This window comes from Pseudocercospora fijiensis (genome assembly GCF_000340215.1).
Source record: "Pseudocercospora fijiensis CIRAD86 unplaced genomic scaffold MYCFIscaffold_1, whole genome shotgun sequence".
NCBI classification, from domain to species: Eukaryota; Fungi; Ascomycota; class Dothideomycetes; order Mycosphaerellales; family Mycosphaerellaceae; genus Pseudocercospora; species Pseudocercospora fijiensis.
In genome coordinates this window covers 9744452-9756574 of record NW_006921532.1, presented here as the reverse complement: position 1 = coordinate 9756574, position 12123 = coordinate 9744452, and the positions used below count along the sequence as shown (strand labels likewise).

Here is a 12123-nt window from a genome sequence, read left to right as displayed (position 1 = left end):
ATGAAGGAACAGTCTCTGGCTCACCTGCTATGTCCGCGCTTTTCTGCTGAGCCTCGTCGAATTTGCTCTTAGGCTTATTCTTCTTAGATTCGTGCTGCTGCTGCGGTTGTGATTGCCGGGGTGTTCTCGAGTTCTTGAGGTATGCTACGCTCTTGCCCACATCCCAGTAGTAATGCCACAGCGCCTCTTCAATCTGTGCCGATGTGGCCTGAATGCCATTTTCTTCGAGCTCTGCACGCACAACCGGCGTCAAGTTGGCAAAGTTGTCCTTGTCTTCCGCTGTGTATCCTTGAGCGTCCTGTCCATCTTCATAGCCTTCTTCGTCCGAGTATAGGTCATCCTCATCATAGTCTACATTCTTGACTCGCTGCATCGTGATTCGAGATTATTTTCCGCGTACAATAATGGATGGCGTGATTCGGAGATTTTCTCGAGTCAGAGTCGATCTGGTGCGACATGTGCAGCGCCGTACGTGGTTGTCAAGAAGCAAGGACTTATTCGTGCGTTGTTGTCGATAGTGGATTAGATTCGTGTGCGCTGCAGGACTGCACGTCACTTGCCCCACGACCACGCCGTGCCGTTCCATCACCGGCTGCTGATCCTCCTCGAGTCTATACTCCATATTCCCACTTCACTTCATCATGTCCTGTGTAAAGGTGCTGCGCGAAATCCATTCACGAATCCACAAGACCGAGATGGATACGAGGACTACGGGTAGCTTTGGATTGAGACATGGAGTGTTCATAGTACTAGTAAGCACCTTTCCGAATTTCTCTTGTCTGACCTAATAGGTTGAAACTACACACAAGAACTCGCAAAAACAATCAAAAACATGGTGGTATCTCTTCGTCGTCGATCAGCGCTCCAAAAACACAACGGCGGTCCATGTTGGTGATCTCGCTTGCCCAAGGTGGCCAAACAGAAAGAATCAACAGCTATTCGCTCCCGTCACACGTAATCTCGTAACAACATCGGAATGCGGCAAGCTGCCAAAGAGGGCAATGAAATCGAAATCGTCGCCAATTCAGATTCATGCAAGAAACCATATCAAGTGATATTTTGTTATGCTCAACAAGATCAGACAAGAAGTCCAATGACGCCGACAGCAGCGGCCAGGCCGAAAGCCTGGACGTTCAACTTGCCGGCAGCGCCAGTTGAGGCAGGGCCTGAGTAAGTCGCGCTCGGTAACGCGCCAGTACCGACTGCTGTGCTGTTGCCGTAGCCGTACAATGCACCTGTGCGGTACGGAGCTGTCGCTGCGGCGAGTGGTGAGGTTTCAGTGCTCGTGCTCTCGTATGTCGCCATGGTGCCGTTGCGTGTCGCTGTAATGGTCGTCGCCACACGGAACACCGTTACCGTGGTGTATTGGGTCGTCGTTGCGGACGTCACTGGTGCGCTGGTGGTCATTGCACCATATGGCTGGACCTCATGGGGAACAGCAGCGACGAGACCGGCGGCGAGCGCCGAAAACTCCAAGAATCGCATGATGGAATGAGTCTATCCGGGCAGCTGGTACTCTTGGAAGATCTGGAATCGATGCAAGATGACGAAAAGCCGGAATGCTCGATTGTTTCCGTTGACGTCGATCGTTTTGATGATGGATGTCGTCGATAGCGATGATGTTTGCCGATCAAACACAAGTCGTTGCGTGAGCCAAGACGATGTGTTGATTGAGACTTCTGCTGCGAGACTTGTCGACTTCTAGGCGATGGCTGATACTGTCTCGTTTGACTCCAGGTCCAATGGAATATGCTGGTCTGCGCTGGAAATCTAACGGCGAAAGCACGAGAAGGACTGTCGTTGAAGCTGCACGAGCGTGTGACACGTCGTCTAGACGTTCAAGTGAGTGTTGTTGTATGGTGCAAATGAGCGTATGGCGGAGGCCGATTCAAAAGAGTGTGGGTGGTCGGCAGCGTCACCGGCGATGGTGAAGATCAGGCGTGAGAGAGGGCGGCGGAGCAGGCGTTCAGAGTAGCGCGCGGCGGACAAGCAGTGCTGTATATGAGAGCCGCCCAAATTGGTTTCACAACCGTGTCTGTGCGGCCAATGTTACCGGGATAGTGCTAACCCAATCACCGTTTGGCTCGCGCAGTCTCATCTCCACCCGCCGCGCTAGTCCGTTCCCGTTCTCGCCCCGGATGCTAACGGTTTTCAACCACTCGCCTTCATGTCGGCATGATCTCATGGCGCGCCGCGCACGCGCTACTCAATACTTTTTCCTTGGAAGCAAAAGTTTTCGCATTCGACAGCGGTCTGCAATGCGCGCGCCGCCAGGGACGTCCGTCAGGCCACACCACAGCAGCGCGCAAATCATGCCCGCGTGCGAGGGAGCACAGGAGTCGAACAACGACCAACGAGTTACAGGAAAGGCGTCGGGATCTTCAGCGATTAACGGTTCCTGCAGCGGTCTCTCGCTTCTCCCCACTACTACTCTCCGCAGAAAAGTCGCGTGGATGTTGGCGATTGGCGTTCGCCGGCTCGATTCCGAATAATGACGGGAGTGCTCCCTGCTGCTGCTGGGCCTTGCGCCTGTCAAGAATCAAATGAAACATCCCCTCTCCGAGTACAGCGTCTGGACGCATCGGCGTGAAAGTGGATCCCAGCGGCCCGTAGAATCTGAGATTTCTGATTTGTTACGAACCATGAAATCCAGGATTGTCCAGGACAAGGAATCCCAGCAGAACACATGAAATGCTCGCGGAAGTTTTATCTAGAGCAAGGCATCCGCCGGGCAACGAGCGTAGGACCGCACGGCGCACGCTTTGACTGTTGTTGTTGTTCCTTCACTGCTTGCTCTTCGGCCTCTGCCAAGCATCTAATCAGGAGCCTCGCCGCTCGCACTATTCTGGTGCGAGTCAAATCACCGTGGCCCGGAGCGGACTGAAAGGGAATTTCTCGTGGCACAGGCGCGCTCCACTGCCGCGTAGAGATGTCCATCCACGAGCCACAAAACTAATTAAACTTACGGATCTACGTGTTCACTGCGGGTGTTCGAGATTCCACTATGGACATCTACCTCCTCTCAGGCGCTCCGAGTATTGTATCAGCTACGTGATAAGACTAGACCGGATATAGACAGGTAGAAGGTGCAGCGGAGCGCCTGAAGACAAACCGTTCTACCTGTATACAATTGCCCGAACAAAAAAACATGCTTTTTAGCTATATCTCTACAACTATGCATTTTGGTATTATATAATATATAAGATGGCTGTGCGTTATAGTACGATCTAGAATCGCTTCTATACAAAATACTCGCTAATCCTAACGCTATAGGATATATTTTTGGTCTGCTGCGACAACTTGCCCGAACTTTTACATTTTTGAGCTTGCCCTTCGGGGCAAGATAGCGGCAGTAGCGCGATGGATTTTTAGTATAGAATATCGGAGGGCCGAGAACTTAGCGCGTAGAAGGGCCTCTAAGTGTTCGGTATATTGCGACAGTGTAGTGTTGTCGTATTGTCGTAGGGGAGGGCAAAAGCTAGCTATTTGCGACGGTTTGTTCTTAGGCTTATAGGAGGAAGAACCCTTAGAGTGCCTAAATTGATGCCTAGCCGTGCACCTACCTAGCCAACCTAGTAGCCTACCTTCTATCGCGATTCTTTATCTATAAGCCTATTAGGAGGTAGATAGACATTACTTCTTAGCTGGCGCTATGCCTATTCCGGTATAGTTAACTAGGCTCTCTCGAATATATAGTATGCTCGGAGGTTAGTAAGTATTCGAAGAGGTTCCCTTAGTATCTAGCAATTTCTAACCCTTAGCGATTAGTAAACGACGCACCTAATTAATAGGCGGTCTAAGGATACTTCTAGTATATAGAACGACTATATTTAAGTATAGATTATAGAAGAAATTAGTAGATAAGGATACCGCCGGTATTAGGATAATTATAGCAGTAAGGGAAGCTAGTTTCTCGGCGTATAAAAGCTATTAATATAGACCTATTCTTCTATAGATTGTAGCTCTTTAGTTATTACTATTCTCGCTATTCTAGCTCTTTAGTTATCGCCTAATTATCTAACTATTGTCTTCTATAATAGCTAATTCGACTTAAGGTAGTAGTAGCTCTATTAGAAGTCTATCGAAGAAGACGAGAGCGAGGCGGTTAAAGCGGAGGGTTAAGGAAGCAGCTTATTAGCTAGAGGTTAATCGTAAGTATAATACTCTTAGTTAGAGGTACCCTATTATTACTTATAAGTATTGTAATAGTTAATAGGTCTCGAATAAGAAGCGGCGAGTTAAAAAGTACCTTCGAGTATATAAGAAGTTGCCTTAACGATTAATAAAGGCCTTCTAGCCTTATCGTCTTAATAGCGAGCCTTCTTATATAGCAACTCCTCGTCTATTATATATTTAAGCAATATAAGGACTAGGTATCTAGTAGATGTTAGCGGCTTACTATCGAGTTGCTATTAAGGCGTACGCTAAGTAGGTATATTTAGCTAGTTTATCCCTCTTTATAACTAACTACCCTACTTTCCGAGAATTTATACGAATACTAGCTCCTACTTTTATACTACTAAGTCGGAAGGAAATAATAGGCGACCTACTCGATACTAAGTACGAAACCCTTAAGGCTAAGATCGAGGATTAGCGAAGAAGAGGCGGTCGTATTATATTAGTAACTAACAGCTAGACTAATCCTCGCGGCGAGTCGATTATTAACTATCTTACTATTACTTCGAAAGGCGCCGCTTTCGTTAAATCCGAGGATTTCGAGGACAATCGATATACCTCTAAGAACCTAGCGGACGCTATAATACGAGTGCTCGACGATATTAGTATTAAGAACGTTATTAGGGTAACAACTAATAATGCTTCGAATATAGTTAGTATAAGAAATTTAGTAAGTAGTTACTAATCTTTAGATTAGCCTAGCTTAGCGTAGCGGGAACGGTAAGGGCCGCCTTCTATTAGCTCTTATCGGGCTTCTAGAAGCCTTCTACCTAGCCGCTAGGCCTAATCTAGCTAGAGCTAATACAAATCGGGCAGTTACGTATAAGAAGGGTATATTAGCAGGTAGATAGGGTAGTAGTAGGTATAGGTAGTATTCGATAAGAAGCTAGGAGGAGAGGGAGGAAGGCAGGCAAGTTAGCCTATTGCTAAGCGCTAAGCCCTGCCTAAGGCACTAAGACCCTAGCTTTACTTAGCCTAGTTACATACTAATTACGTATAGCCTCTTTAGCCCTAATATATGCTTCCCTTCTAAAGGCCGCGCCCTCGTAGCCTATCTACAGTCTACGACCTCTATTGCCGTCGACTTAGCAAGTCTAATAAGCTACTTAGCCCGCGCTAAATTAAACACTTAACTACCTAATTATATAACTATATTAAACCTTACCTCTAAACAATACAATATATAACTCTAACTACGCTATCTCTATATATAATAAACTATAAAGTAATATATATCTACAAGAATTAAGGGCCTTCGACTAATTATAATACGAGCGCGTCTTCCCTACTATAATAGGTAGACGTACGAGGTATTGTAGCACTGCCTCCGTTCTAAGTAATATCGTATCGAGTTCTTTACGTCTACTTTTAAAAGACCTAGTAATATCCGCTTCCGAGGGTTGTCCGCTTCCGAGGGTTTGTTCTTATTATTACGAGGGCTATTCTTTACTTTTTAGAAAAAATATAGCTCGTCTAGTTTCTATAGGTAAAGGCTATTATAAGTGTAGTAGTTAAGGTTCGCCTCGCTTAAAGGGTTAGAAAGATCGAGGAGTAACCTATTGTCCGCAAGATCGACCCTAGCTAGCTTAGCTCTATAGTTTTGCCCTTAGTTAGTCTATTAGTCGCTTAATCTTTAGGCGGCTTAAAGTTTTAACTTAGCCTTAAAGTTTTAATCAAAGTTTTGATTAAAGGTGCCTTAGGCTCGTAGTATAGGTAAGGTTGTGTCTATAGGCGTAGTAATAATAGCAAGTAATATTAATAATAGCGGCGCTAGTCGTCTTAGCGCTAACTTTACCTTGCTTTCGATTTCCTTCTTCGACTAATAATATACTCCGCAATACCGTTACTAATATAGCCGCGCCGGCCGTGTCGCCCTTTAGTATAAGTATAATGCCGTCGTTACTATTATTATTACTAACACTATTTGCCTACGCGCGCGCGCCGCCTCTATCGACCGCCTAGGCCTTAGGCCTCGATAGAACGTAGAAACAAGAGGGGCGCTAAGAGGAGGGTTTTATAGGGTACGCTAGTAAAGAGATAGATTCCTTAAAAGAGTAGGCGATTAGTTAATAGTTATAGTGCGCTCGTTAGTACTCGTTACGCGTTCGTTATCGTAGTATAGTTTTGTTATCCTTTGCTAATAATTGCTTGCCTCTAATTAGTTAGCTTAATAGTACCCCGGGGGTAGCATTATTCCTAGGCCTTTCTAGTAACATTATAGGCCCTTAGCCTTCTTCTTATTCTTTACGCTAGTCTAATACTTATCTAATAACTCGGTTATGTCCTTAAAGGAGTTTTTAGCTTCCTATAAGTCCTATTCTAGTAAATAGCCCTACTATCTTAATAGGTACTCCTTCTTGCCTTGCCTAGTCTAGTGCTTTAGGATACGTTCTATAGACTATAGCTCTTTACTATTAGCTAAGACTTCTTCTAACTTAGCAGGCGCTTTATCGCCTTTACGCTAGTAGTATAGTTTAAGGAGGGATATATAGAAGGTGTTATAGATAGTATAATAAGGTAGAAGCTACAACTAATAGGCCTATGCGGAGGAGCCCTTAACTTCTCGAATACGGAATAGGCTAATGTGTCTTAGTACGAGCTTAGGCCTTGTTTTGCTATTAGGTAATAGGTGTTTACGGATGCGGAGGTTCTTCGTGCTTAGTATAACTATATCGCCCTGCTTAAAGGTTATTAGCGTATAGTGTTTGTTATAGTAGGCCTTCTAATAGGCCTAGGCCTTTGCTAGTTTGTTAGCTATCTTAGCGTGAATTTCTCGCATCTTTTGAACCCTCTTAATAGCTACTAGTATCTCTAGTACTTAACGCGCTTCCCTTTCCTTACGCTCGGCCTCGAGCGATAGTAGGTCTTATAGTATAGTAGTATTCTAGCCTATTATAGCTATGTATAGTAAAACCTTAGTAGATAAGTGCACGCTATTGTTATATACGAATTCCGTAGGCTATAGGAGGTTAACCTAATCCTCGGGGTTTTTATTAATATAGCTACGTAGGTACTACTATAGGGTAGCATTCTGCCTCTCTATTTAACCGTTAGTCTATAGATAGAAGGCTGTCGATAGCCGATGCTTTAGTCTTAGCTATAAGCAAATCTCGCTCTAATAGTAAGATATTAGTATCGATCTACGATCGGATACGATCCCTTTAGGGGTTCCCTAATAGGTATAGAAGATGTTAGTCTATAGCGCCTCTACTATATTAATAGCAGTCTAATCCTTGCGCGCCGGGATGTATCGAGCGCCTTTAGTAAATCGATTTACTATAACAAGGATAGTATTATATACATCCTTACTGCCTCTACGCTTAGTAGGAGGAAGGCCTATAATAAAGTCTATTATAAGCTCTATAAAAGGCTTCTTTAGAACAGGGAGTAAAGACAACTCGCTAAATAGTAAGTGCTTTAGTGCTTTGACTCGCTAGTATACTATATAGGTCTATATATACTCCTTTATATGCCGCTTACTATTTAGCTAGTAGTATATGCGCGATAGTAACTCGTGCGACCTCTCTATACTATAGTAACTAGCGAGCTTACTATTATAGTACCTCTTTAAAAGCTAGACCCCGCAGTAGTCCGGGTTGGTTTGGTTTGGTTTGCCAAGCCGAAATTCTGGTTTAGTTTAGTTTGGTTTGCTAAGAAACCGGTGCACGGACCGGTTTGCCGGCCACGTGCCGGCTACAGACAAAAACCCGACCCAAAACACGCCGGAACACGTCTAAACAGCCTGAAACACAGATGCAAATGCAATATAGGGCCCCCGGACCCGATCCGAGGTCGTCGTATGTCGTCGCATATCGTCGCAGTTTAGTCGGATTTCCTCGGAAACCGGCTTAGACTAGCGGGGTAAAAAACCAAACCGGAACTAAACCGGAGGGGTACCGCCAAGAAACCAAACTATATACGTTCTGTGGTTCGCAAACCGAACCACTACGGGGTCTATTAAAAGCTCTTATCTAATCGATTGTTTAGCGGGGACATAATATCTGCCCTTAAACTTCAAGTAACCTTTGTCGTCGATCGACTAATTACTCTTACTAGATCGAGTCGTTCGCCTACTTATAAGCCTATTAATACGGTTAATAGCAAAGGCGTCCCTCTGCTAAGCATGTAACAGCTTATCTATAAACGATTAATTATCCCCCTTTATAAGGTTATTTAATAGTACCCGTACTATCGAACGAGGTACGCATTATATATATCTAATAGTACTAGTAGCTAGAACTACTGCAACCTCTTCTATAGTGCTATCGCTATAAATAGTAATATCTTTAATCGAGTTATTATAGCTCGAGCGATCTACGTCCTTTCTTTTAACGTATACTAGAAGAACGATAACTCCGCTATAGTATTTGTTACCGCCGCGGGGTCCGAAAGTCCGCTTATCCTACGCTTACTTATTAATAATACGGGCTATAGCAATCTTATACTATAGGGTTAGAAACAATAAATTAATATACTAAGTCTCGCTATCGTAATTAGGTCGCCTCGATAGGCTATTAGTAGGGTTGCTTACGCCTAGCCGATATAATATATTAAAATCGAACCCGGCGAGGTAGACGGCCTATCTAGCCTATCGACCTATAACCCTAGTAACCTTCGTAATTCTACGGAGGTTGTTATAGTCCGTATAGACCTAAATTGTGTACTAAGTACTATCGAGATAGTAGCGCTAATACTTAAAGGCTTCTACGATTGCTAGGAGCTCTTGCTCGTAGGTCTCGTATCGACGCTCTATATCGATTATCTTCCGTAAAAAGAAGGCAATTAGGTGCTAGTAATTGTCCTTATCTAATTGCTATAACATAATAGCCGATATAGCGAACTATAAAGCGTTAGTCTTAATACGGATCTGCTTGCTTAGTATAAAATAATACAATAAGGGGACTTTAGTAAATCGCTTCTTTAGACCGTTAAAAGCGGCTTGTGTCTTGTTAGTCTATTTGAATTCTCTAGACAGGTTGGCCTTGGTTTTAGTAAGCTTAGTTAGGGGTATTATATACCGTAAATAGCTCTTAATAAAGCGGCGGTAGAAATTAGCGAAGCCGAGGAACGATTAAAGCTCCTTAATAGACGTAGGAACAGGCTATTTAGTAATTGTTTTAATCCGATTAGGATTAGCCTTAATACTATTAGTTAATACGATAAAACTAAGGAAGGCTACCTCCTTAGTAGCGAAGGTGCATTTAGAAGGCTTGTAATATAGTCTATAGGCTCGTAGGCGGTCGAGGACCTTACGTACTATAGCCTAGTACTCCGCAATATTAGGTAAGTATATATAAACTAGGATGTTATCTAGGCAAACTATATAGAGGTAATCTAATAGGCCTAATAGGGCCCGATTAATATAGGACTAGAATATAGTAGGGGCATTAGCTAGCCTAAATAGCATAACTAAGTACTTAGAATAGCTATAGCGAGTGCGGAAGGCCGTCTTCTATTCGTCGCCCTTGCGAATGCAGATACGATAGTACGTATCCTTAATATCTAGTATAGTGTTAAAGTGGGCCCTAGAAAGGCGATCGAGGGTCTTATTAATAAGCGGAAGTAGACAGCGGTCTTTAATAGTAATAGCATTAAGTCTACGGTAATTAACGCATAACCGTAGGCTACTATCCTTCTTTAGAACAAACAGGATTAGTATACTAGTAGGGCTGTTACTATACCGAATGCGGCTATTAGCTAGGTTTTCCTCTAGGTACTTACGCAATATAGTAAGCTCTCGCTTACTAAGGTTATAGAGGGGGCTAAAAGGAACCTCTTTGCCCTCTATAATATTAATCTTGTAATCCGTCTCCTTAAACATAGGCAATGTCGATGCTAGGTAGTGTTTGAATACATTAATATAGGTTTCTCGAATAGGCACTAGTATACGAGAGAGCTAATTAGGGTCTATACTATTAGGGGGTACAGGTTTATCGTTATCTCTACCGAGAAGATTAGCTATCGGATTAGCTAAGGCAGGTATTAGGTTGCTAATAAATAGGACCCTAATATTATTAGGGCACTCGCTAACATTAATGTGTTTAATATCCTCTTTCCTAGCGATTCTAAATCGCTACTTCTAGAGGCCTAGGTCTATAGCTACAGCGTAGTACTTAAGAACAGGGTTGCTAATAATAATAGTAGCTCCCCTATATAGGTTATCTATATCTACTGCGTAGGTAGTAAAGTCTAGTAGGCGTTTATTTCCGAGGTCGTCCTTTAGAACTATAGGAACATAGTAGGCCCTATAGGTTAAGTGCCGAGCGTTATTAAACTAAGCAAGGGTTAGTAGGTTAGTCCTCGGCAGTTGTCGAAGGTCTAATTGCTTAGCTAAGCGATAGCTAATAAGGGCACTAACTGAATTTCCTAGATCTAGTATAACCTTAGTTTAATAGTTAGTGCCCTTCGTGTCCTATATAAGGTAGGAGCGTATTATAGCTAGCACAATGTCGATAGTCTTATGCCGTACGAGGCTAATAGTTAGTACGGCGCTTACTCTTTTTTCGAAGGTTAGCCTATAGGGGTAGCGTTAGCCGCTAAGAGGTACTTTCGGTGTTTAGTAGAAGTACGGTTAATTCGGGCCTAGTCCTTAGGTTTGTCGTATTAGCCTAGTAGATAGCTAGTGCTATTACAATTAAAGCACTTCAACCCGGTTAGTAGACTGCCGTAGCTGTTATTATTATTAGTAGAACGGTTAGTATTATAGGGATACGAGCCCCTTCTACGGCCCCTATCGCGGCCTCCTCTATATAGCCGTCGGCTACGGCCTCTTCTACGGTCGTTACTATTCCTATTATTAGCATTATTGTTATAGTAGGAACCTTAGTTTCCTCCGCGGCTACGGTTACTACAGTTAGTACTAGCTAGTCGGATCCTCGATTCTAGTCGTTATTAGAGCTAAACAGCCCGTTCGGCTGTTTCTACTTCGACTATAAATTGAATGCGCGTTAGATTGGCTTGCTCGAATATACGGCGACGGTCTAATTCGAGGATAAGCTCCTATCTAAGTTTTAGGCGTATCTCGGAGATCTATATAGAATTAGTCTTAGGCGGAAGGTCGTTTTTAAGGGTTTTTAAATAGGCCTTAAATAAACGAGCCGATTAATTAGTCTTTTGTTTAGCCCGAAGGTACTAGTCCTAAGCGTGTTGCTGCCTTAGTATAGGGTTTCTAAGGGTGTCTAGTATAATAGTCTTATAGGTTTGCTACTAAACAGCGGTCTGATTAGTAAGGGAGTCAAAGTAGTTATCCTAGGTGCGTTTTAGGTCGCTATTAATGTATTACATAGCGTAGACGACTAATAAGTAGTTATCTAGCAGCGCTCTTAGTATATTGCGCTAGTTAAGCTCGCAGTTACGAATGTAGTTATTGTATTACTTCCGACTAGAGCTATTAAATACGGTACAGTCCTTAAGTTTAGTATCCTTCTTTTAGACTAAAACGGGTAGTAAAGAAGGCCCTACTATCGCCTCGGTATTAGTTATTAGGGCCTCCTAAAGGCGGCGAAGCTCGAGGAGGTTATCCTTTAGCTACTACTCTTAATATAAGGCAGTAAGCCTATTTTAAGTGGCTTCTTAAAGTCTCCCTACTAGTTAGGGGCTAAAGGCTAGCTAGCTATATCGTCGATTAATAATATTGTTAAGAATGTCGTTAACAGGTAATTCTAGATTATTACCTAGAATTGTAGGTTCTTCTTTAATAGGCTCTCCGGCAGGCTCTTTAGTAGGAGGCACTTTAGTAGGCACTTTAGCGGGAACTATGCTACTAGCGTTGTTATTGCTAGCGCTACTAGCGGCGGTACGGTTGTTGTTTCGTAATAAGCCGGCTATTGTAATAGGGGGTAACACTAATAATGTATTATTAGCCCCTAAGATACGGATATAGCGGAATTAGTAGATATTAGTCTAGTACGATTGACTTAGTATAATAGGCCGTATAGAAGGCCTTGC

The 12123-nt window shown here is 43.4% G+C and overlaps 3 protein-coding genes across 3 annotated transcripts; all 3 read right to left on the bottom strand.

Moving 5' to 3' along the window:
* Positions 1–49: 49 nt before the first annotated feature.
* MYCFIDRAFT_19415 (uncharacterized protein) lies at positions 50–373 on the bottom strand (the record flags this gene model as incomplete). The annotated part of the gene is made up of 1 exon (XM_007921473.1): positions 50–373. A coding segment is annotated over one exon (324 nt), but the record flags the coding sequence as incomplete, so codon positions are not given.
* Positions 374–739: 366 nt separating this feature from the next.
* Positions 740–1965, bottom strand: MYCFIDRAFT_210058 (uncharacterized protein). The gene has a single exon (XM_007923815.1). It carries the CDS (start codon positions 1483–1485, stop codon positions 1078–1080), a length of 408 nt encoding a protein of 135 aa, XP_007922006.1. The 5' UTR covers positions 1486–1965; the 3' UTR covers positions 740–1077.
* Positions 1966–2427: 462 nt separating this feature from the next.
* MYCFIDRAFT_170795 (uncharacterized protein) lies at positions 2428–3012 on the bottom strand (the record flags this gene model as incomplete). Its single annotated transcript, XM_007923814.1, has 5 exons — positions 2428–2522; positions 2551–2710; positions 2737–2760; positions 2788–2952; positions 2983–3012. The coding sequence occupies 5 exons, from the start codon at positions 3010–3012 to the stop codon at positions 2428–2430; spliced, it is 474 nt and encodes a 157-aa protein (XP_007922005.1).
* Between the last annotated feature and the right edge of the window lie 9111 nt (positions 3013–12123).